We start from the raw sequence: 25921 nt of genomic DNA, 5'->3' as shown, positions 1-25921 counted from the left end.
GCCCTCTTTCGGCTTTTTTCCAAATATTCTTGTCTTTTTTCGGGGTTTTCTTTCAGTTTTTCTCTATAACGCCTTGCACGTTCAGCCGGTGTTAACGGCATTGCTGAAAATAATGTCTACTTTACTACTTTTAACGTCAGGTTCGTCACGAACTTGTCAGCTGCGTTACGAAAGAATAGTAACGCAGCTGACCGTGACGAACCTGACATTTTATTAAAAATAAGACTATTTGACTATGACCGGCGACCGGTATTTCATTGTAAACATAACCTAACTTTTAGTTTGCTTTGGTTAACAAAATACAATAATTAGTTTTAAGAAAATATAAAGAAATTTAAAGTTATTTGCGTGACGTAACTGACAAGCAATAAACATACTCACCTTAAAGTCACAAGAAAACACTTTTTTAAACACAGTATTTAACTAAAAAAACACTTTCTTTACACTGCGTAGCGACACTATGGTTTCATTTAGCAAGCAGGTGGTTAACTGGAAATAGTAAATTGGTCCATATAAGAATTTTACGCTTTCTTAATAGTAGTGACGAACCTGACATATTTTTTAGAGACAATACTTTGAAAGAATTTAATAAATACGAAAAGCAAAGACGTGTTTCCTATAGGCGAAAAGTTAAAAATTAAATCAATATTTTTTAGTTATCTAAGTAAAGCCTAAGTAAAAAACAATTCCTTAACGAAAAATCATGATAGTATGAAAGCAACTAAGAAAGAGACCGTGACGAACCTTGACATTTTGTGACTTTAAAATGAAATAAAATTACATTGATAAAATCAAGATATATTATTTCCTAAACATGTGATTAATCCGTGTTTAGTTTTTATTTTAAAACATCTAATCGACACTAACAAACAAAACCTGAAGAAAAAAGTCTTGAAGACATCAAATATCAAAGTTAAATGAGAATGACCCATATACAAAAGATAAAAATAAATGCATCAGATCCTATTTAGGTAATTAATATTTTTTCTAAATTTAAACGTGTCTTAGGGCCGTAGTGACATATTTCCGGACATGGGTTCCTATACTCAAATGGATTCTACTGTTGCACTGACCAACCCCTAGAAGTTTGATCCCATAGTTCTGAAACAACCAGCATAAATGACTTGCATTTTGCTTGGTAATCTACACTTCATCCCAAGTATGTGTATTGAATAATATTGATTAACGTTTAAATAAAACTACAAGTCGTACAAATAAAATATCAATGACCACTTTATTTGTAACAAAAAAAAACCAATGATTCTCTTTTTTTACTCTTCAAACTCAAAAATTACAAAATTTGAATAAACATTTTTTTTTTAACAATTTACTGGTGCCAGAACAACAATTTGAAAAAACACAAAAAAAAGACAATATTTAACAATAATAATCAGTTACATAATTATCATAAGGTATACGGGGTGCTCATATACGGATTTTATTGCGCTGATTATAACTTTTGGAAATCACCCCGTATAACTAAGGCACCTTTCACGTGAACGCGCGGGCGCAACGATGGATTTTGCGCGAGCGCATATCGATTTAAATAATTTCGCATTAAATTTTTTTCTTTTTATTGAATTGTCGGTTGCATTAGCGTTAGATGAATAATAAATAAATAAACTGTTGGCAACGTTACGTTCAGTTTTTATCGTGCCTTGTTGCCAAGTTTTCTTATAATCAGCCACGTACCAACTAATAGGCAGTACTAATTTAAATTCAATTGTTTGTGCAAATTCTTAATGAAATAGTTTCTCTTTGGTATTCATAACAGGGAAAAGTAACACCCCCAAGAAGCTTACCTATGGGGGTGATTCGAGAAAAACATTCTTGATATAACTTAATGCAAGCAACAATTCAACTCAAAAAACACCGATTTTTGGCAGCTAATTAAGCTGTTGCACAAAAATTTCACTATTTTTACGCTTTTCATTACAAACAGCGTACAAATGGTTACCACAATATGTGGTACTAATTTAATAATTGAAAATACCTTTTTTCTTCTTTTTTTCTTTAATTTTCTCGAATAAAATAATCATTGCGGGAAAATTAACAAAAAAAAAAAAGAAACACAACATACCTACATCAAGAAAAAATGAAAAATTTCTATAATAACCCGGAAAATGACCGTGACAATTCAAATATACAACAAAAAAAAATGCAATAACAAAAATATAACTATTTAAAAATAAAAAGGGTATAACTTAACAATTAGCGAGATAAATTTGGAACGAAGGGATCGTACAGGGCGGCCCACAAGTCAAACATAAACTGCTCGATTTCCATTTTCTATTGTAGAGAGAGACCCACGTCAATTGTAACATAAGGCGAGCCTAGATGAACTGTTCAGTTTATACAAATTTTATTAAATATTCCTAATTTGGTTTGGCAAAATGAAATCTAGACCGAGAAAAACAAATGTAGAGCATACTGCCATAATCGGTTTACGAGGAAACAGCTAACAGGGTTATCAATGAATATATGTCAATATGCTCTAAGTAGCGGTTTTTTAAACAAAAAAAAGAGATTAAGGATCCAATAAAGGATACACGTACATGCATAGTGTTTAAGATGTTAATTCGCTTTGCTAAAGTGACTTTCGCACCCATCAATTTTTTTTGTAAAATTTTACATTTATTAGATTATCTTCAAAAATATTTGAGGTTATAAGAATTCACTCACAGGTAAAACGTTCCAGGATGCACATTTTGAGATATTAACCGCTTTTGTATCTCAAAAACTTTTGAAACTACAGGCATTTTAGAAAATTAGCTAATTTGAACTTTTTGAGAAAACAGTCAAATTTTACAATTGCTTACACATTTTTCAGTGTAACTGTGCACCCGTTAAAGCTATTTTTGAAATTCCTTCACTTAAATTAAAAGCAATGTCTGAAGATGAATGAAACTTACAAAACGTTGTTATCTAGGGTGATTTTGTAACTGAAAAATTCTTTTTGCTAAGGTGATTTTCGTAATCATCAATTTTTTTTGTCCAATTTTCCATTTTTTAAGATATCTTCGAAAATACTTGAGGTTATTGAATAAGATTTCACTTAAAGGTAAAACGTTTTACGGTTCACATTTTAAGGTATTAACCGCTTTTCTACCTCAAAAACTTTGGAAACTACAAGCATTTTTGAAAATCAGCCAATTTGAACTTTTTGAGAAAACATTAAAATTTTACAACAACTTACACATCTTTCAGTGTAACTGTACACCCGTTAAAGCTATTTTTGAAATTCCTTAACTTAAATTAAAAGCAATGTCTGAAGATGAAACAAACATACAAAACGTTGTATATGTACAAGCATTTTTAAAAATCAGCCAATTTGAATTTTTTGAGAAAACAGTGAAAAAACAAACATTGTCATACGGCGTAATTTTATAACTGAAAAATTGCTCGGCTTCGGTTATATTCGTAACCACCATTTTTTGTCCAATTTTAAATTTTTTAAGATATTTTGGAAAATATTTGAGGTTATGTCATAAGGATTTCACTCAAAGGTAAAACGTTCCACGATGCACACTTTAAGGTATTGACCGCTTTTGTACCTCAAAAACTTTTAAAATTACAAGCATTTTTGAAAATCAGGCAATTTGAACTTTTTGAGAAAACAGTAAAATTTGACAATTGGTTACACATTTTTCAGTGTATCTCTGCTCCCGTTAAAGATATTCTTCAAATTCTTTCATTTAAGTCAAAAGCAATGCCTGAGGATGAATGAAACTTACAAAACGTTGTGATCTAGGGTGATTTTGTAACTGAAAAATTCGCTTTGCTAAAGTGATTTTCGTAATCACCAATGTTTTTTGTCAAATTTTACATTTTTTAAGATGGAAAATATTTGAGGTTATTGCATAAGATTTCACTCAAAGGAAAAACGTTCTCCGATGTACATTTTGAGATATAAACGGTCTGTGTACCTTAAAAACTTTTGAAATTACAAGCATTTTAGAAAATTACCCAATTTGTACTTTTTGAGAAAACATTAAAATTTTATAACAACTTACACATCTTTCAGTGTAACTGTGAACCCGTTAAAGCCATTTTTGAAATTCCTTCACTTAAATTAAAAGCAATGTCTGAAGGTGAATGAAACTTACAAAACGTTGTTATCTTTGTAACTGAAAACTTCGTTTTGCTAAGGTGATTTTCGTAATCATCATTTTTTTTTGTCCAATTTTACATTTTTTAAGATATCTTGGAAAATATTTGAGGTTATGTCATAAGAATTTCACTCAAAGGTAAAACGTTCCACGGTGCACCTTTTAAGGTATTAACCGCTTTTTTACCTCAAAAACTTTTGAAACTACAAGCATTTTTGAAAATCAGCCAATTTGAACTTTTTGGGAAAACATTACAGTTTTACAACAGCTTACACATCTTTCAGTGTAACTGTGCACCCGTTAAAGCTATTTTTGAAATTGCTTCACTTAAATTAAAAGCAATGTCTGAAAATGAATAAAACTTAAAAAACGTTGTATCCACTGACAAAAATTATGAACCATCTTCCGAATCTGATGAAAGTGATGAACTGTCTTCGAGTGCTCCAAATATAGAAAGACAGTCACGTACAAGCAAAAAAACACAGTACCTGTATTAGATGACGAAGTTGTTTCATCAGAGGATTCTCCATCACACACGCCAAGACCTTCTTCACCATTAGTCTCGGATATAGATCCCTGGGAACCTATGATCGCTCCAATTTCTGATTTTAACTTTGATGAGGGCAGCAACGTTTTAAAAATAAATATTGGACCACACTCAACAGTTATGGAAGTGTTTGAATGACTGTTTACTTCAAGTATATTAAACTACCTTGTTGACTGTACAAACAACTACGGTATATCATTAACAAATACTAATAGACCTAAAACACGCTATAGCAGACATGCAAGTTTTCGCCCGGTAAGCAACCAAGAAATAAAGATGTTTTTGGGTCTATGCCTATTACAAGGACAAGTTTCTACCAAGAACATGCGACGCTATTTTTCTTATTCGGATACATTGTATTTTCATCCCATATTTTCATATATAATGTCATCCAGAAGGTTTGAGCTAATCTTAAGGGTTTTATGTTGTTCTCGAGTGAATTCTAAAGGCAAGGATAAAATCCAGCCCCTAATAGACATGCTAATTCAGCAATTTCAGAGTGTTTATAGCCCTTCCAAGGAACTTTCAATTGATGAATCGTAATTGAGTTTTCGTGGAAGATTAAAATTCAGAGTTTGAATAAAGAATAAGAAGTCTCGATATGGACTTAGGGGAAACTGGCCTAAAATGACATACTAGGGTAAAATGGCATATCGGCCACTTCTCTAATTTGAGAAGTGGCAACGCTGTCGTAAATGACAAAATGTAATTGGTTTGCAGCTGTGACCTCAGTCGAGTCTACTCTGCGGAGCAGAATACACGTGTTTTTAAGAAATACCGAAAAAAACTTTTTCCGAACCTGAAAACATTGTTCTGTGGTTTCCTAATTTCTCGATATCACTTGCAAAAAGCATAGGTATAAATGCATAGGTACAATAAGCCTAAGTACGGTTAGTCCAGGTAAAAAATAGACTTTTTTCTTTATTTTGATGTGATTTAACCCCGTTTTTTTTGTGTTTTTAATAAGTATTTGGGTCATTTCTAACACACTTATTCTTTGGGTAAAATGACATACACAGTGTTGGTGTAAAACGACATAGGCATTAGGCTGAAACCTATACCTATGTCTTTATGATTTCACATAATACGGTTGGAAAGTATACGCGTAAATCGACGCGTCAAAATTGGGGTGAGGCAAGCATGAGCGAAGCTATTAAAGCAGTCCAAAACGGTGATCTAGGCTGGTTGGCGGCGTCTAAAAGATATGGTGTACCGCAAGCAACCCTTAGACGAAGGGCACAGGATAAAAATAAAAGAATAAAAGGTTCTCAAAAAGGTTTGGGTCGTTATGGACCTACATTTTCTGCAGAACTTGAACGCGAGATAGTGCAACATATTAAGAAATTGGAAACATGCATGTTTGGCCTGAACACAACAGAGGTCAGGCAATTGGCATTTGAATTAGCTGAAAGGAAGAAGTTACCCCACAGATTTAACAGGATTAAGAAAAACGCTGCCTGGGATTGGCTTGTGGGCTTTAGGGGGCGCAATCCTAACATTTCACTCAGAACACCGGAAGCCACTTCAGCGGCTCGTGCGCAGGGTTTCAATAAGCCGCAAGTTGAAATTTTTTTCAATTTATTGGAACATACAGTAGCGGAACATAACATAACCTTTGACCGTATCTACAATGTTGACGAGTCTGCGCTTTCTACGGTTCAACGTCCGCAAAAAATTATGGCCACAAAGGGAAGAAAGCAGGTTGGTGCCATTACAAGTACAGAGCGGGGGGCACACACTTCTGTAGTTTGTGCTATGAATCCAATATGTAATTTTGTGCCACCGGCTCTGGTTTTTTCTCGAAAAAAATGGAAGCCAGAGTTAATTGATGACGCACCAGCTGGGACATTGGGCTTGTTTCAAGAATCGGGCTGGATGACAGGTGACCTGTTTTGTAAGCGGCTGAAACATTTTATAAAGTTTACACATTCATCTCAAAATAAGAAAACCCTTTTACTGCTTGATGGTCACATTAGCCACAAACAATTGGAAGTTATTACGTTGGCTAAAGAAAATGGTGTCCTAATGATTTGCTTTCCTCCGCATTGCACACACCGATTACAACCCCTGGATGTGTCATTTTTTGGTCCTCTATCTGCTTATTATAACCAAGCGATTACAAAGTGGCTCAAGAATAATCCAGGTCGCACTGTATCTCCTTTTCAAGTAGGAAAGCTATTTTCTGAAGCCTATGAACGCAGTGCAACTATGGAAAATGCCGTTAGTGGGTTTAAAAAAACCGGAATCCATCCGTTTAACGCCAATGTTTTTCCCGACTGGATGTTCGCTGCATCATTAACAACCGCCATCCCTGAACAAAATGATCCGGAATTACAAACACGAGACCACCAAGGACCTCATCCAAACACATCCCCTCCACCATCACAAGCCGACAGGCAGACCTGGACCATCCCATATAACTCCAAATGAAGAAGAAGATAATATATTAGACAGTAGCCGGGTTTCCGTGGAAAGCATCATTCCAATACCCAAGGTATCAGCATCTTTTAAACGAACAAATCGGAAAAGACAGGGAACGGTTGTGCTAACATCTACACCTAACATGGAAGAACTCAAGGCGAAAGAAGAAGAGAAACGTTTAGTCTTGGAGCGACGTGCAAAACGTAACCAGGTTAAAGTCAAATTGTGGACCGATGATGAAGAAAAAAATCAAGATCCATTTGCTGAGGTCGAAGACGATGATGAAGATGCTGCGTGTATCTATTGCAACAGCCTTTATTCCCAGTCCAAATCAGGCGAGCTTTGGCTGCGGTGTCAAAAATGTAAAAAGTGGCGTCACGCAGAATGCGCAGGGGTCTTCCGTCGCACTAAGTTTTTTACTTGCGAACTTTGTAACTGAATAGACATTTGTTTTTTCGTTATTTCTACCTTTTTTATTTGCAACATTATCTATAAAAAGGTGTATGTCATTTTGCCCAAGTATAAGCCTAAAATGACATACTGCACATTTTTTTTAAAATTTGGCATCAATATTTTAAAGTGAAAAAAATTAAAGCTTTGTTGTCTTCCATGGGAACTGGCATAAACTAACGAACTCACTGAACTTGAAATGAATGGTCATCAATAAATATTCCTAAGTTTTGTGGAAGCTTTTGTTTAGGGTATGTCATTTTAGGCCAGTTTCCCCTAAATTTTTTGAACTAACAACATCTACATCTAGGACGGCTACCTCCTAAATATGGAATTATACAGTGGTCCAGTAAACGAAGATGACGAGTCAGACAACACTAAGACTGAAGCTCTAGTGCTAAGACTTATGAAACCTTATTTAATGAAAGGTCATGAGCTGTTTATGGATAACTATTACAATAGCGTTGTCCGAAAAATTGCTAAGTTTCAAGACGCACACCAATGGCACTTTACGTTCAAACAGGAAAAGTAACCCAAAAACTTTAATTAAAAGAAAACTAAAAAAGGGCCAACATTTTTGGGTTAGGAGGAAACAAGTTTCTGTGTCTAAATGGCGGGATAAGCGTGACATGTTGGTGATTACTACCCGAAACCATCCTCAGATGGTCTGCGTAGAAAATCGATATGGAAAAGAGCAAATGAAACCTAAAGAAATAGCCACGTACAATGATCATATGTCCGGCATTGACCGCTGCGATCAAATGACATCGACCTACTCCACCCCCAGAAAAACCATGCGATGGTACAAAAAGGCTCTTTTTCATTTAATTGATGTAACGGCGTGGAATGCGCATTATCTTACTCGTAAATTCTGCAAAGGCAACTCCAGAACATTCCGATATCTTCAATATAGAGATAAATTAATAAAATGTTTAATTCAATTGCCTAGGGATATTGAAGCAAAAGATTTAATACGTAGTCAAAAACATGACAATCGACGCTCAGAGAAAAATTTCTCTGAAGTTTTTTCTATGCACAACAGCCTGGACTAAGTTCAAATGGCCACTGGCCAGAAAAAAATCCCGGTGAGCCTACCGCAAAATCAAACAAAAAATCTGTTTTTTTGAAATGCAGGTTATGCACACGCAAGAAAATACGTAAGGAGACAAGCCACCATTATGTCCAGACTGTTTCGAGGAGTGGCATGAAAAAAAAAATGCTAATTAGTATAAATTAGTCTTTCTTAAGCCATACCCATGTATCTTTTCAAATAAAGAAATTTCTCTTAAGTGTTGACTTTCATTTAAAAAGAAAAACAAATAACGCTGATCAGCGTTGTGACACAGTCACATTATTATGTGGAATTATGATGTGACACAACGCTGATCAGCGTTGTGTCATTATCGCCTCTGGTAAATTCTTAATATTGTGACAGAACGTCAATCAGCGTCAAAATTTAAACTAATTGCTAAAATTGACAACTTCTAAAATGTGTTAGTGTCCTTCAACGTGTTAATTAGTACTTTTAATAACTGTTACATTTAACACCCATGTGTGTTCATATTGATTTTTTAGTGCAAAGTATATATATGCTTCTAAAATATTATTACTTTACTTGAACAAACATGACGTACAAAAAAATCAAATGGTTATTTTGTTACAATTGTCACCGGTATCCCAAAAAACACACATAAACATTAGTAACCGACCGTTTTCATGCTGTTAATATGACTTAAATTCATTTGTTTTCGATAATAAATTAAAACAAAAAAAAAACATAAGAATTTAAGTATGTACAGAAAGTAGACCTAACTTGTGGACCTCGATGTATGTGACTAATATACAATTAATTGAGACAATATCGTTTTAAATAAAATTATGAAATTTATGCGATAAATAAATATGTACTATAACATTACTGGAGAAGGGTGGAGGGAGAGGGAAAGGAAACGGGAGGGTTAGAATGAGACAGGTACTACCACAATAGCAATAAAAAATTGATTACTTCGATAATTTGCTGGATCAGGAAAAATATTAACATAGTCACCTAAAATGAGTAGTTATTTTGATTTTTTATCCTATCCATCCAATTTAAAAAAACTATATATATATATATAAATATATATGATATAATGTAATACCATTACGAATGATATTTAAGAAACCGTAATACAGTCGCGGATAAAATCACGTTAAGTCAGTATAAGCAGACCCATTTCTGGTCCGATGTGGAAATAATAAAAATATTTCGAATGGCCCTGGTAATAAAGAAACAAGAGCCACGCCCTTTATGCCTTAAAAAAATAGGCTCCTCCCACAACATCCAAATATGGAAATATACATAGTTTCTCCCGGGCAGTAGTAGTTTGGGATTTAATTAAACTAACATGTATAAAGAATTTTTTAAATATTCCTCGTATAAAAAAAAACGTCACGTGACGTTTCTGCTACTACAATTCAATCAAAGATGGCCGCCAATACCTGAGGGAGGGCACTAAGAACTATAGGATTTTCAATTAGTTCTCATCTACAGGGTGGTCCAGTTAAAACGTCATTAATTTAAATACGTGAATGAGAATTTAAAAAGAAATAGACTTTCATCACAAAATTTTTCTCAGAAATGTTTAGTAACAAAGATACAGGGTGTTAAAATTAAGAATAATTGAGGACCTTGCTGTAAGATGGGTACAGCTCCAATTTTTGGTCAATTAATGTTAAAACATACGCTATATGTAAAAAATATAGCGAATCCAATGGTGTAAAAATGATGCAGATCCGATAATAAATAGGCTAATAAGTTACACGAATTTTTGTATTTGCATCCTTATTCGTTTGGTGCAATATGGGTGCGTGTAATTTTTTGCACCAAGCGATCGTAAATGCTCGTTGGGATTGCGCATAGTCCGTCGGCTTACTCGCGTCTATATCCCAACACTAATGCGAGACATTGCGCATGCCTCTGGTCGTTCAATGTTAAATGTCACATTCTTTCCATCCCATCAGCTGTTGTTGTGTGGACTGATGCGGAGTGTGGTTTATTTGTTATTTTGCAAAGGCAAATCTGGCAAAGTTATTATGTGATTATCACTTGTTATTTGTTTTATATCACAATTGTGTTCTTGTGTTTCATTTCAAAAAATGGAGGAGCAGGTTAATGCCCAGTAAGTTATTATCATTATTGAGATTGTAAGAATATTAATTCCCATTTTTTGTAGAAAAATTGTGTATGTTTGCACGGAGTGTGGGACGAAATGTAGTACAAAATCAAATATTAACGTTCACATGAAAAGGAAACACAAAGATTTCGTGAAACCATCCACTTTAAAGACCTTAAAATGCCCTTTATGCAGCACTTTGTTTTCTTTAATGACTGAACTGGATCAGCATTTTTCCAATGTGCATGACTTACCATTGAAGCAAGAAAACCTGGAATTTAATTCATTTGATGAGTTTAAGGAGTGGAAGCTTGATATAGAGACAAATAATCAGTCATCATATGTTCTTTTAAATTCCAGAAGTCTCAATGACAAATCAAAAATAATAAAATATATTTGTCACCGATCTGGAAACTACACAGAAAATGTCAAAAATACAAAAAGAGAGCGGCAACCAAAAGTTAAGGGTTCAAATAAAATTGGGTCTATTTGTCCAGCAAGGATAACAACAAATATAAATTACAAAGGTAGGTACTATATTTTTAAGATTACTTTTATAGGAATAGTAGAAACATTTCTACTGAAATTGGCATGTTTCCTAATTTTGTCATTATTTTTTAAGGGAACATTATGGTCAAGTATATATCCACCCACATAGGACATAAGCTGGAAGTAGGAAGGCTGCGAATGACACAGTTTGAACGTGAACAATTAGCAGGAAAAATGTTTCAAGGAATTCCCCATTACAAAATTTTGAATGATTTGAGTAAAAATTTTAACCCTTCAGCCAGAATTAGCTATACAACAAAACATGACTTACATAATGTAAGTAAATCCTTTAAAATAAATTCAGACATGATTTTTGATGAAGACGACACTAAAAGTGTAACTATTTTAATTGAAAAATTGAAAAAGATGTCTAACTTGGATAATTTTATATTATTGTATAAACCTTATGGTGTAGAACATAGTACCATAGGAAAAAATAATTTTCTTTTAATTTTTATGAATGCAGCTCAAACAGAAATGCTTGCAAAATATGGGCATAACATTTTAATGATTGATTCAACTCATGGGACCAATCCCGTACAAAATACAGCTTACAACACTTATGGTAGTCGATGAAGACTACGAAGGGTTTCTAGTAGCTTTTTTATGGTCAATTACCCAGACAGAAGTAATAAGATTTTTTTTTCTTGTCTAAAAGAAAAATTTCCAGAACTTAAGCCCAGAATTTTTATGTCGGACGATTGTAATATATTTTATAATGCCTTTGTGAAAGTTTATGAACATTCACCTAACAAAGTTTTATGTGACTGGCATGTAAAAAGAAATCTTAATGATAATCTCTCTAAAATAAATTCGGTTGAAAAACGCAAAGAAGTTAAGAAAAATATAAAATTATTAATTAATGAACTTGATGAGTTAACTTTCCAGAAAATGATGACTAATCTGATAAAAAGTATAACTAGTGATGAGGATACAAAAAAATATGGACTGTACTTTGCCACTTACTATGCAAAAAGACCTGAACAATGGGCCCATTGTTTCCGGAAAGGATTTAAAAAGAACACTAACATGTGTCTGGAAAAATGGCACCAGGAGTTGAAACATAATCCTCAAATGGCAGGAAAATGTCAGAGAAGACTGGATGTCAGCATTAATAACATTTTAGAATGCCTTCGTATGAAATTTTTAAGAAGATTGGTGACAATATCAAGAAACAGGGTTCCCTATAAACTTAGTGAGTTAAGAAAACGTCATAAAATTGCCGAGCAATTTACGCACACTGTTCAAATTTTTGAAGATATTCCTAAACAGAAATGGCTTGTTGCTTCATCTAAGAACACGAATAGTACTCCAGGTTTAGAATACTATACTGTTGAATGCATTAAAGATACTCATGAAGTATGCCAATGCAATTTTAATTGCAATGAATGTAAATGCTGCCTTCATACATATTCATGTACTTGCCACGATTATGCTATACAGTATAACATGTGTAAACATATACATATGGTTTGTACAAGGTACCCTCCTACTCCACGAGCAAATATTTTCTCCATGAATGATGAAGATTCTTTATTATATATTGATGAAAATAATATTGATGATGAACATCAGCTTATATCCTGCCAACTTAATCAAAACACTAGAGATACCGTTCAGTTAGAAAAAAAGTCAACTCTGGAAGAACTAAGCATTCTGACAAGCTTGATATCAAATAGCAATAATTTAGAAGAAATTACTTATGCAAAGAAAAACATCAAAACTATAATTTCTGCTATTAGTGCAATGAAAACAACTACAATAAGCCCTCTAGTTTCTAGTGAGTACTACCCTCATAACAAGAAATCTGAATTACAAAATCGTAGACAGCCATTACCAGTAACTACATCTTTGAAATCCCTAAAAAGGAAAAGAAAGAGAAAAGTTGAGTTACTTTAGTAAACTTTGTTTGTGATAATTAATTGATAGTGAAGTGATATTACACGATATTTTTTTATATTAAACGAAAAGAATAACATTATTTTTGTGTATTTCCTAAATACAATAATTTAAAACAAAATAAAAAAGAGTTACAAATAAAATTTTGTACTATTTTTTGTACTATTTTTACGAGCAGAAAAAATATGTCCTACTCAAAAAAAATACAAAATGCTCTTAGAACGATACATGGTTTTCCCATCTTCCAAATTTAAATGCGATATTATATTTTGCCTGACAAGCGCATTCTCCGCAATAGTGTTGGGATATAGACGCGAGTCGTCGGCTTCGCTGCGTCGCGACTCGCAATGTGAAAAATCTCATCCAGTGTATCATTTGCATTTTGTGAGTACGGTACGCTTTCGCGCGATAAAAAAACACGTGTTTTGGGCTCTGCGTAGTTTAATCTGCTTCTAGCTCTGTTGACTCGTTTTGACCTGCAGTTTCGTGGCTCATTCGTGCTTTTTAAAAATGAGTGAATCTGAGTCAGATCCATTTGCTCCTAGTGGCTCAGCATATGAGCCTACAAGTTTAGACGAAACTTCTGATCCTGAAGTGGCTGGGCCTTCATCCAGAAAACGAAGTGGAAGAAAAAAACTGGTTGTTTTACAAAAACGGCCTATTGTGCCATCAAGTTCTGATGAAGCCCTTGATGAGGTCCTGGGGGGGAATTCTGTAAGGTAAATAGTTATTACGAACGATTTTTCTAATCCTGGTACTTTCTTATGTGTAAATACTGTAAATTTTGCTATTAAATTCGGCTGCAGTTTTGTGTATTTTAAAAAGTAAAAAAATATAAACTTGATATAACAAATTTAACGCCTTCCCTATTTTTCTTACAGAATCGCCCCACTGACTTCACTTGCCAAGAAATATCCAAAGAAAAAACGTACTTCTTTGAACAAACAAACCGTTAAGACTACGGAACTTCAAGGTGGTTCTCATGATGTATCCGAAGAGGAGCCCACAATACCTGTGATGAACAGAAAAAGTGCCAACCCTGCTGCGTGGAAAAGAAACGTTAAAAAAAAGGCGATTTCAGAAGGAAAAATATATACTGATTGGAAAGGCGTAGAGAAAGGGCCGAGATCAACTGGTACTAACTGCAACTGTAGGTATAGGTGTTTTCAGAATATGAATTCCTGGACAAAATTATCGCACCACTTGATTTTTAGAGATTTTTTTTTAATAAAGATAAAAAAATAAGCAAACTTATAAGCATTGTTAACTATGCATTATTAATTAACAAAAACAATTATATTCTATTTAACAAAACGAGATTTAAGTAACTAATTAGCATCGATTTTCACTAACTTCAATTTTGATACAAAAATAAAACAATAGACCCATAATGAATTCTTAATAACGTGTATTGCCACCTCTAGCTGCAATGACCGCTTGAAGTCTTCGCAGCATTCCTCGTATCAAATTATGAAAACTTTCCTGCGGATGTATTCTCACTCCTCACGAGCAGCATGTTCCATGATAAAGCATAAACATAGTTTTTGTCCAGTTCTGCTTTTTATACGAGAAAAGATATTATAACTGTTTTAACTGATATGTGATTAGTGGTGATATGAATTAGTGGTGCGATAATTTTGTCCAGGAGTTTAGATGAAGAAACAAGGAAGACCATTTTAGAAAATTTAACAAAATCGGTGACAGAAATTTGTAAAATACTTATTTAGGTGGTCTGATTCAAACGACATCTATTCAAAGAGTTCGTAAAAAGAACAATCAAAGACAAGATCGTACTTGTTCTCATAAGTATTTTATAAAGTTGGGACAACAATCCAAACAAACGAGTTTGTAGACATGCTTTTGGCTCGATTCACGGTATATCAAGGAAACGAGTAGACCATATTGCGCAAACTTTTCGTGCCAGGAATATTGCATCATTGCTTTGTGACAAGGGAAAGCATAAAACTAGACCTAATCGAAAATCAGAGGATATCTTGCAAAATTTAACCACACATATTAAAAGCTTTCCACGAAGAGTCCCACTATAGTAGGAATAAGTCTCGACGATTTTATTTGTCTCCGGACTTAAGTGTCAAAAAAATGCATGAACTTTATGAGCCGGAAAGTGCGAGCAACTCTGAATACAAACCTCAAGTCACGTATGACTTTTATTATCGATTTTTTAAAGAAAACTTTAACTATAGTTTTGGTGCGCCTCGCTCGGACACGTAAGAAATGATATGTTGCATAGCAAACTTAAAGATGTAACCCTTGACGAAAATGAAAGAAAGGAGTTGAAAATGGATAAGGAGAGTCACAAAATTAAGGCAGATATGTTTTTTTAAGAATTTAAAAGAAAAGACTGGCTTGTGTAAAAATAGCGATGAAGTGGAAGTTTTGACTTTTGACCACCAGCAAAATCTTCCTCTCCCAAAAGTTCCTGTTGGTGAGGCTTTCTACAAACGCCAGTTGTGGACATATAACTTTTGCATCCATTCTGGTAAGACTAACAAAGCGCACTTTTATCTATATAGATGAAACTACGGCTCGAAAATCGCCTAATGAAGTAGTGTCACTTTTATATCATTACATTACCTATATAATTCCTCAAAACGTCAAGGTTTTGTACCTATTTTCGGATAATGCGGCAGCGCAAAACAAAAAGTCAATAATGGTGCAGTTTTTGTATTTACTTGTACGCACATCGTCTATTCAAAAAGTTGTTCATCGCTTTCCTGAGCCGGGTCATAGCTTCCTACCGTGTGACCGGTGCTTTGGTGTCATTGAAAAATTTTTAAGAAAGAAGGACTACGTTTTTAATCCCCAACAGTACGTTGATTATATCCAGCAAGGATCGAAGCAGTTTATTTCCGTTTTAGTGAGACAAAACACGATTCTCAACTTTAGCACTCATTTTAACGGCCACTTCAAAAAAGTAATCTTAAGTGCTAACCGGCAAAGATTCCAAATTTCGAAATACCGAATATTTGAGTATAGTAAGGAACATTTAAACTATACAGTGTGTCCCACTTAAGGGTTAGCCACCCCTCTAAAATTTTTGTTTCTAGACCAATTTTCAAAAACTTTTTTTTGTTGTATAGATGGTCAAAAATGGCACTTATGGGCCAAGTTCGACATTTAGAGAAAGCAGGTCATGGCCTACTGTATTCAAGTTTGAAGTGCGAAAAATCGAGAAGTAGTATTAGCGATATTTATTTTTGAAAAATGGTACTGGATTATTGTTCAGGACCACTTAAAACATAAGTGTACCAAATTTGGTTATGATAGTATATAGGGTGTTGAAATAAATTGGAGTCAAATTTTTAAAAGACGCAATAACATTCTTAATCAAATACGAATATTTTTTAAATTTTTGGCTAATTGGCATGTGTCTTGAGAACACAAAGGTTGGAAATATACTTCAACAACAATCGATCATATTATCATACTATCTTGGGCTCAATTTGTTTGTTTTTTTATGAGTTTGTTTGTTAAATTCCAAAGGTATGATTGTGTCTGGTTAAAAATTATTTTTTGGGAATTTTACCCAAGTATGCTATGAAAGAAAATGTTCCTGACAGTTTGTCGAAGTTTTCATGCATTTAGTTCATTTTGACTGCGAACAATTATGGGTGATTATAATTTAAACGAAAGAGTTGAAGTAGTGCGGCTAGTTGGCGATGGAGTTAGAACATTTCGTGAAGCTGCGGCGAAATTTAACAGGAGACATCCTGGTAAAAACATCCACCATTTAACAATAGCCAGAATAAACTACGGGTTTGTTCAGTCTGGTTCAGTAGCCGGAGTACGTCCTCATTTACATCGTAATCGAGCAAATAATAATAACCAAATAATTCTTGAATACTTTAATGCTAATCCGCAATCTAGCATTAGAGTTGCTAGTGCCAACTTAAATATTTCCAAAAATTGCATATGGAGGTTTTTAAAGAAAAATAACAAGAAGCCTTTCAAGCCTATATTCCTTCACACTTTGGAACACGGGGATGAAGAACGCAGGATGAAATATCGTTTGTGGTTACAAGGCGAGTATTTGACTAACCCTACATTGTTGAAAAATATTTTATACACCGATGAGGCAACATTTACTACAAACGGCATTGTGTTATCTCAAAATATTAGAATGTGGAGTAACGTAAATCCCCATTGGGTGATACAATGTAAAAGGCAGTATTCACAGAAAATTAACGTATGGGGTGTATCTTGAACGAACGTATAATCGGGCCGTTTTTCTTTAATGAAAATCTAAATGGACTTAATGTTCTTCGATTCCTGGAAGGTGATTTTAGTGACGTAATCGATGATTTGCCGTTAGCCGAAACAAAAAACTTACACATACAATTTGACGGTGCGCCTATCCACAATGCAGTGGTAGTGCGGAATTGGCTAAATCAGAATTATCCGAATCGATGGATAATACGAAACAGTCCATTAATTCAGTGGCCAGCACGTTCCCCCGACCTTTTTCCCTTAGATTTTTTTCTTTGGGGAACCCTTAAAAACAAAGTGTACAAATCAAGACCGCAAACTCTACATGATCTTTGTGAGCGCATTAGACAAGAGTGTAATAAAATAAGCAGGGTACATTTAAAAGAGGTGGTAGTAAACGACAGAAGACGCATAGGAAAATGTATAAGAATTAATGGAGGACATATTGAAGAAACTAATATTTAGTTTTGTGGCATTAATTTTTAAATTTGAGTGTTAGCAAAGATAAGATACTAGTAGTATTATTATCTTTGGTGTTAGGTAATTCCTTGAGGTAATTATTTTCAGTTTTTGCTGCTTAGCCTACATTACATTATTAAGTAACTAGTGAAGTGTGAATTGCAACCTAACAATGAAATAAAACTAAAAAATTTATAAATGAAGTTGTATTATTGTGAAGCCCAAAATAGTATGGTAATATGATCGATTGTTTATTGAAGGATATTTCCAACCTTTGTGTTCTCAAGACGCATGCCAATTAGCCAAAAATTTAAAAAATATTCGTATTTGATTAAGAATGTTATTGCGCCTTTTAAAAATTTGACTCCAATTTATTTCAACACCCTGTATACTATCATAACCAAATTTGGTACACTTATGTTCTAAGTGGTCCTGAACAATAATCCAGTACCATTTTTCAAAAATAAATATCGCTAATACTACTTCTCGATTTTTCGCATTTCAAACTTGAATACAGTAGGCCATGACCTGCTTTCTCTAAATGTCGAACTTGGCTCATAAGTGCCATTTTTGACCATCTATACAACAAAAAAAAGTTTTTGAAAATTGGTCTAGAAACAAAAATTTTAGAGGGGTGGCTAATCCTTAAGTGGGACACACTGTATAAGAGTAAGTGTTTCTACTGGTCTCCCAATATTTATTAAATTTCAAATATTGAGGGATATTCAAAACGATATTAAACTGGACCTAGGTATACCAGTCTATGATCAACCAATACCTTTAAAAAAAGCGAAGTATACGGATGTATTGCAGTTGGCTACACGATTTGTTTCATTAGACCAAATGGTATTTTACAACCAGCTCACAAGTGAAACACTGGCAGCGACCCAAGAACTTGATAACGTATCTGGAACAGAGGATGACGACCAGGCAGATCAGTAACATACATGAGCAGCGTACGAACTAAGTAGGTTTTACTGCTTATTTTCCTTTGCGTTAATGTCATTTACTATTTTTAGTATAATGTTGTACTTATAATATATCACACTAGTTTGGTTTGTTTGTCCTTTTTAAGAACATGAATAAGGTTCTCATTTTTTTATATTTATTCCGGGATTTATTCATAAAAATCTCCGTTCTTTGACAATAATAAGCTTTTTAATTTGTATTATCTCCATGGAATGACATATTAAAATACATTATTTTGGTTTTTTAGACAATAAAAAGTATTTTTGTTAATTATTCGTGTTTTTTTTCCTGACAAAATCTGTATTTTTTACGCATTTGTTGCAAGAAAGATGCAGCTCCATTTTTCTATAATGTTTTTTATGTATTTATTAAAATAATATAATATTAAAAATGGCCTTAAATATCGCCCAAACATCTCTTTATTTTATTAAAATTTTGTTTGTTTGTTATAAACAAAAGATTAAAAAAATAAATGTTTTTTTTTTAATTTCCCAATAATATCCAAAAATGAAGCTGCATCCATCTTGCAGCAAACTCCTCAATTATTTGTTTTAAACTACCAGCTCAATTTTAATTAAATTTAACATGCAGGTTATTGTAGTGAATTGTCAATTACTGATGAAGCCAATTAAAAAAAAAATGCCAGTGGCTTAACATACGGAGGGAATGGGTAATGGGTCCTTTTTTGCCTAAAATCTGCGAGGCGATAAAATAATTTTTTTATAAGAAGTCAACTGTTAGATTTTCCATTTAATTTGGAAAAAAAGTTGTTCTTGCAAAATTTCGATTTAAGGCACTGTTTTTTAAAATATCTTAGTTTAATTGTACAGAAACGCCAGCTACAAAAATTTTGAAAAAAAAAAGAAAATTAGGCTTGGATTTGTAAAAAAAAGGGTCAGTGCCTGACTCCCCCTATTTTTTTGTAGCATTCCTTAGCTGTTTTTAATTTCAATCCAGGCATTTGGAAAATATCCTATCGGTATTTTTCCAAATGCCTACGCCTTTGTAAAAATACTGATGTGTCCGCGTTTGGCGACTTTTTACCAGTAGTATCGTTACAGTTGTTGTGTAGTTCAGTGCTGATACAGTTTTTTTATAGTTTCTAACTGTTTCATTTTGATATGAAGATATTTGACCGATCGCGAATTGGAAGAAGCTCTTTATGCTGAGGATGAAGATGATGTGAGGGATTACATAGATCCAGATTTGCAAAGTTCAGATGAAGAATCCGATGACGATCAAGGTGAACAGCACAATCGCTTTTGTCAAGAAACGGAAAATAACTGATTATCTAGTAAGTAACATATATTAGCTTTAAATATTCAATCAGAGCAGCATGAATCTTCTGAAGAAATTATGGATGAGGAATCAGATGAGGAAAGTAGTGGTACGGAAAAAAATAATGGTACTTCTATCTTCAAAATGGTTTATTAGTAGTTTTGATTGTTTTTTTCCAGATTCTACAGCAAGACGTCGTCCACGGCCTAAATCTGTAATAAATCAAATTAATTCTGACATGATTTCTGCATCAGGTCTTACATGGAAATCTGATCCTATTGCCCGACGAAGGCAAATTGCTGCTAATGTTATGAAAGAAGCGCCAGGTCTCAAAAATGGAGTAAAACGCCACTTGAAGCGATTCGACTTTTTTTCGATGACGACACCATCGAATTTATTTCGCAATATACGAACCAGAAACTCGCCCTTGTAAAAGAAAGCACTCCACAATCTTCTTTCATACAAAAATTTAGGAGTTTTGAAAGAGAAGAAATATTAGGCTACATCGGCTTCTTGATAACAGCAGGTGCTTACAAGCAAAACAAAGATCCGCTTATCGACTTATTCAATGAAGAGAATTTGCCAATTTATAGGGCTACCACGCTACCGTTTCCAACTACTCCAAAAATGTATAAGGTTTAATGATAAAACTACTCGAGATGTTCGTAAAGAATACGACAACTTTGCTGCAGCAAGCGATATATGGGAGCGTGTCACAGGCAAATTTCCAGACTTCAGAGTCAGTTGTAATAGACGAGGAGCTTATAACATTCCATGGCAGATGCAAATTCCGTTTATATATTCCGACAAAACCTGGTAAATATGGGATCGAAGCTAATGTGCTCTGTGACTCATAAAACTACTAATGTTTTGCTGCAGAACCATATGCTGGAAAAGTAATCAATCAGCCCAAAGAATACAATAGTGGTCCAGAAGTCGTAAAACGTCTTGTAGAATTAGCAAAATTGCAGAATAGTGGTCGCAATATCACAATGGACAGAAAATTTACGTCAGTGCCAACAGCAAATGCTTTGTTAAAACAAAATCTTACAGTCGTGGGAACAATAATGAGTAATAGAAAAGATGTTCTACCAGAACTAAGACCACAATCGTTGAAGTATGCAACTCCCGGCACTATTCGCTTTGCTTTTCGGGACCGTGAAACACTTGTAAGTTATGTACCCAAAAAGAAGAAGGTCGTCACTGTTCTTTCTACACAACATCATAATATGCAAGTGAAAAATGACAAGCCAAAAATTATTCTGTACTATAATTCCACAAAAGCCGGCGTCGATACGCTTGATAAATATGTAAGGGCATATAGTTGTAGCATGTGTGTGTGTGGCACAAGAAGATGGCCGACGGCTGTTTTTTTCAATCTGATCGATATAGTTGCCTATAACTCCTATATTCTTTTCATAAAAGCTAACGAGAACTGGGCAAGACAGAATCCAAAACAAAAATCTGGGAGAAAAATATCTCTAAAATGCTTAGGCAAGGAGTTGTGTCAAATCAACATGAGAAATCGTTCAAAGTATAAGGGACTCCAAAATAAATATATAGCTTCTTTGAAAATTTTTGGTTTGGAATGTCAACAGGACCAGCACACAACAAGAGGTTTAGTTCGTCGATAGGCAAATGGACCAGCTACTCGGTCCGCTGTGCAGAAGATTCCCAAAAAAGGAAGATGTTTTATTTGTCCAAGATCGGCTGATCAAGAAAATATATGAAGGCATGTTCTAATTGCGAAAAGTATATTTGCCCTAGGCATACGGCCAGCGAACAAATTAAAACAACTAGACATTGCACAATCTGTAATAATAATTAGTTTTTTTGCACTTATTTTTTATTAAAGTCTTTAAAAAAATAAAATGTTTTTTTTTTCAATAAGATCATTGATTTTATTATTTAAAAAAAAGCACCTACACACACAAAAATCTGGGGTCAGTCGCTAACCCCCCTGTTCCGGTTTCAAGGAAACCTGGGGTTAGTACCTAACCCCCCTCCTTCCATATTCTCCGGATACACTGTTAGGGTCCCAGTGCGACTGTTAAACATTTCTATGAAAATTTTCATAATGAAAGTCTATTTCTTTTTAAATTCTGTATCACTTAATTAAAATTAATGACGTTTAAACTGGACCACCCTGTATATTAAAAAATAGTGTTTTCCTTTCAGGCAGTTGAAGTTAATAACGAGAAACACGGAATCACCCGATTGCTTAATGAAGCTAAAATTAAACTTCTAGAAAAAATGAGAGCAAATATCAAAACTGTGAAGAAACAAAGCCACGCCTTCCATTTGGTTGACATGTCACGTGATACCTCTTGGCTGCTCCCATATAATAAGAGTGATATACAAGGGTAAAGTTTAATCACTAAATTCTTTTTTCTTACTGAAGCAATGCACCAATCAAAACGAAACCATAGATCACGTGACCGTTCTGTCAAATTATTAGGCTCCTCCTACAAAGTACTAGGAGCCGCTAAGAATCACATACCGGGGAAAAGCGAAAAAAACTTCCACTTATTGACAAATATTAACTTTCTTGACTGCCGATAAATTTAAAATGAAAACAACAATTCGTCACCCTAATATTACAAGGTTGTATGTAACATTTCCAGGGAAATTTGGTTTGTAATATCACAAAGTTCCATGTGGTGAGCCCTACACTATAATTTTGGAAATAAATTTAAAGCTCACATAGAACTCTGGTAATATAAGAAAAACCAAAGGTGTATACCTAAAATTATGACAAATGGATATATCATAGTTGTAAGTTAAACATAGAACCTTAGAATATAAATGTTTAATAAAATAATAAATATTACAGGGTTCTATGTACTAACATAGAACCCTGCAAATGTTGCTTTTATAATTCATTTTAAAACGTTTATCGGAGCAGAGCAAGTATTTGTTGAGAAGTTTATTTAAAAATATGGCATTAAATGAGACTGATATTAGTGATGGCTACGGTTATGATTCTGACCAAGACAAGGAATGTACATTTCCTGAAAAATCAAAAAAGAAAAAAGAATGCAGGTAAGATTTTTGAAATTTTTATTTTAGCTATGTAAGCTTACGTTTTTGAATTTTTAATTTTTTACTTTTTCACTTTTTATTGATTTTAGAATTAAAATTCGTGGTCGTTATATTAACATTCCAACCCGATCCAGTAGCAGTGAAAGGGAATGTGAAGAGTCAGACTTAGAAAGCCATTTAACTAGGTATATAAGTTATCATATTACTTTTTGGTTCTTAACTTATTGTTATGTTATATGTATATTACTTTAACCATTTTAAATTTTCTGTATAGTCAAGGAAAACGCAATAATGTAGATTTATGTTTTGTTTTAGAAAGAATCCTGGCTGCTCTACTAGCTCGTATAAGGCTTCTAATTCTGCAATGCAATTTAAAGTAAACAGCAAATTTGAGATTGAAAAATCTTCTCATCCGTCTTCTGTTCAGCTGCAAATAAATTTTAATAGGTAAAAAATTGTTATTGTTTTATTTGGTTTTTTAAAACGATTTTTTTACAAGATATTAGCAAATTTTAAATTATTTCCAACAGTTTTAAATTCTTGTTTTAGAAATGTTCCCGGTTGTTCCACTACGTTAACGCTAAACACCTTAAAACAAAAAGACCCTGAAACAGAATATTATAATTCTCATAACGCAGCAACCTCACATGATACTACGGATTCTAAAGAAGATAATTTGATAAATGAGATAAACAAAAAGTTAACACGCAAAAGACAAAAAATTACATTCGAATGGGCATGCAATATAAGAAAAACTAAATTTGATCGGGGCCTTGAATATATTTCTTCTGCGAAAAAAGGTCGTTCTCGCCAAGGAGATTAAAAACAAAAAAGATTGTTTACAAAAATGCTCTCGAATAATAAGCGATGAACAACGAAAGGAGATTTTAAAAAATTATTATCTGCTTTCAGCTGTTGAAAAAAAGAACTATATTTTAAACACTACTAAAGTTGATAGTCCTTGGCCGAGAAGGAAAGGAAAAAAGCCTGATAATTCAAGAAAAAAGAGAACTCTGCTTTGATCTAGAAAACGTTTTAACATGCCCAAAAGCTGACATAAAAACTTTTTTTATAAAAGTAAACTAAATGTTTACAATATGACTGGACACCTCTCCATAAAGTATACTGTGCTGTGTGGAGCGAAGCTTTACATGGAAGAAAGGGAAATGACATTGCAAGTGCGGTTTACAAAATACTTGATAAAGTTATGCAGGACAATCCAGAATTTACAAAAATTATTTTGTGGAGCGACAGCTGCGTTCCGCAAAATAGAAATAGTCTCATGAGTTATGACCTTAGTCACCTAATTCAAAAACACAACAACCTATCAAAAATCACAATGATATTTTCTATTCCTGGTCATGCTTGTATCCGAGAAGTAGATGCAATCCACAGTTCAATCGAAAGGTCATTAAATAAGGTAGAATACTATTCTCCTTTATCTCTTTTACGATACCTTTTAAAAGTAAATCTCCATAATCCATAAACAATTATCCAAATGAAACAAGAAGATTTTATAGACTTTCAGTCTTTTTCAAGCCAACTCAACTACAATGCTGTGCCATTTTCAAAAGTAGTTTCTTTGCAGTTTTCTAGATCGTTTTTCGAACTCAAGTATAAAGATACCTTTAACCTCACAGAAAAATTTAAATCTCTAAATTTACATCAAAGAAAATTGAGAAAGGGGCATGTTACAGCTGAAACAGAACAACTAGTTATTCCACTGGAATTAAAAAGATGCGATAAAGCTATTCCCCTTGCATCAAGTAAAGTGGAGGCAATAAAGTCTATGTATAAATGGATTCCCGAGATGGACAGGCAATACTATGAAAGTATTTTTAGCCGAAAATAAAAGTCATATGCTTTGCTGTGTATGTTAAATTAAATACTAGTTTTGTGTTACAAAATTCTATGTTACATTTAGAAAAAAGAAAATTTATTTTTAATATAACGGAATCCTGTTATTTTTCAATAAATTATTTTTTGAAGAAAATGTTGTTTTTTTGGAATTTTATATCAAAATAAATTATTTTTACTGTCCATTTAATTTTCTTGTTTAATAAAAAAAGAAAAGTACTTAATCGTTTGCGTTTTAGGTAAGACCATTTTTTTAAATCGATTTTTCCTAAATTATCATAATTGTTACATACAACCTTGTAATATTAGGTTGACGAATTATGTATCTATTGCACCTAGTAAAAAAAAAACAAAACAATGCCACGCCTTCTAACATGGCGCATAGTCCTTCTAGCTCCTCCCACAACATAACGTGACCACTTCAGACCCTATAAGAGAATCCTTATAATAAAAAAACCATAATGTAGCACACGCAACAATAATAACAATCACACCGTTATTTCCACTGATCTGTAAAGGGCCCGCCGCCCGCCCACTATTTCACATCGTTCAACAATTACTTTGATCATCAGTCTTCTATATTTACGCTCAATCTTTGTCTAACTCTATCCGCGACTGTACATGGTAAACAAAGAACGACATCGGGCCTACTACGATGAGGAGAAGGGGGAGAATATGGTCGTTGGTAAAGGAGAGGACGAAAGAGGAGGTTCCTCCCGCGTTACCGCGCGCAATAACATTAATCATAATCGTAAATGTAAAAATTAAATTAAATTTCTCTATTAAAAAAGGGAACCCGATCCAACAGCGACGGCGGCTGATTCAACAGTCCGGCCCCTGCTCAGCGTTAAGGGTTGGGACCTCCGTGGGGGTTTCCGCCCTGGGAGGGATGTTGCTGGTGAACTAGTAACTGAAATTTAAAAGAACAATTATAATAAATTTTCAAACCGTAATAAAAA

At 33.8% G+C, this 25921-nt stretch overlaps 2 protein-coding genes across 5 annotated transcripts in view; one reads left to right on the top strand and one right to left on the bottom strand.

Moving 5' to 3' along the window:
* Window positions 1-1209: 1209 nt before the first annotated feature.
* LOC126733518 (ataxin-2 homolog) overlaps window positions 1210-25921 on the bottom strand; it is a 78461-nt gene continuing 53749 nt past the window's right edge. For all 4 annotated transcript variants that reach the window (XM_050436844.1, XM_050436846.1, XM_050436843.1 and 1 more), the window contains one exon: window positions 1210-25872. In XM_050436844.1, the coding sequence (XP_050292801.1) occupies window positions 25810-25872 (63 nt within the window). In that variant the 3' untranslated portion in view covers window positions 1210-25809. The remainder of the gene's footprint in view (window positions 25873-25921) is intronic.
* On the top strand, window positions 10810-11807 carry LOC126733529 (uncharacterized). The gene is made up of 2 exons (XM_050436866.1): window positions 10810-11209; window positions 11305-11807. Exons 1-2 carry the CDS (start codon window positions 10810-10812, stop codon window positions 11805-11807), a joined length of 903 nt encoding a protein of 300 aa, XP_050292823.1.

The sequence above is a fragment of the Anthonomus grandis genome, chromosome 2 (assembly GCF_022605725.1).
Source record: "Anthonomus grandis grandis chromosome 2, icAntGran1.3, whole genome shotgun sequence".
NCBI classification, from domain to species: Eukaryota; Metazoa; Arthropoda; class Insecta; order Coleoptera; family Curculionidae; genus Anthonomus; species Anthonomus grandis.
Note: the sequence above shows the minus strand (reverse complement) of the source record. Positions and strands in the feature narration are given on the sequence as shown.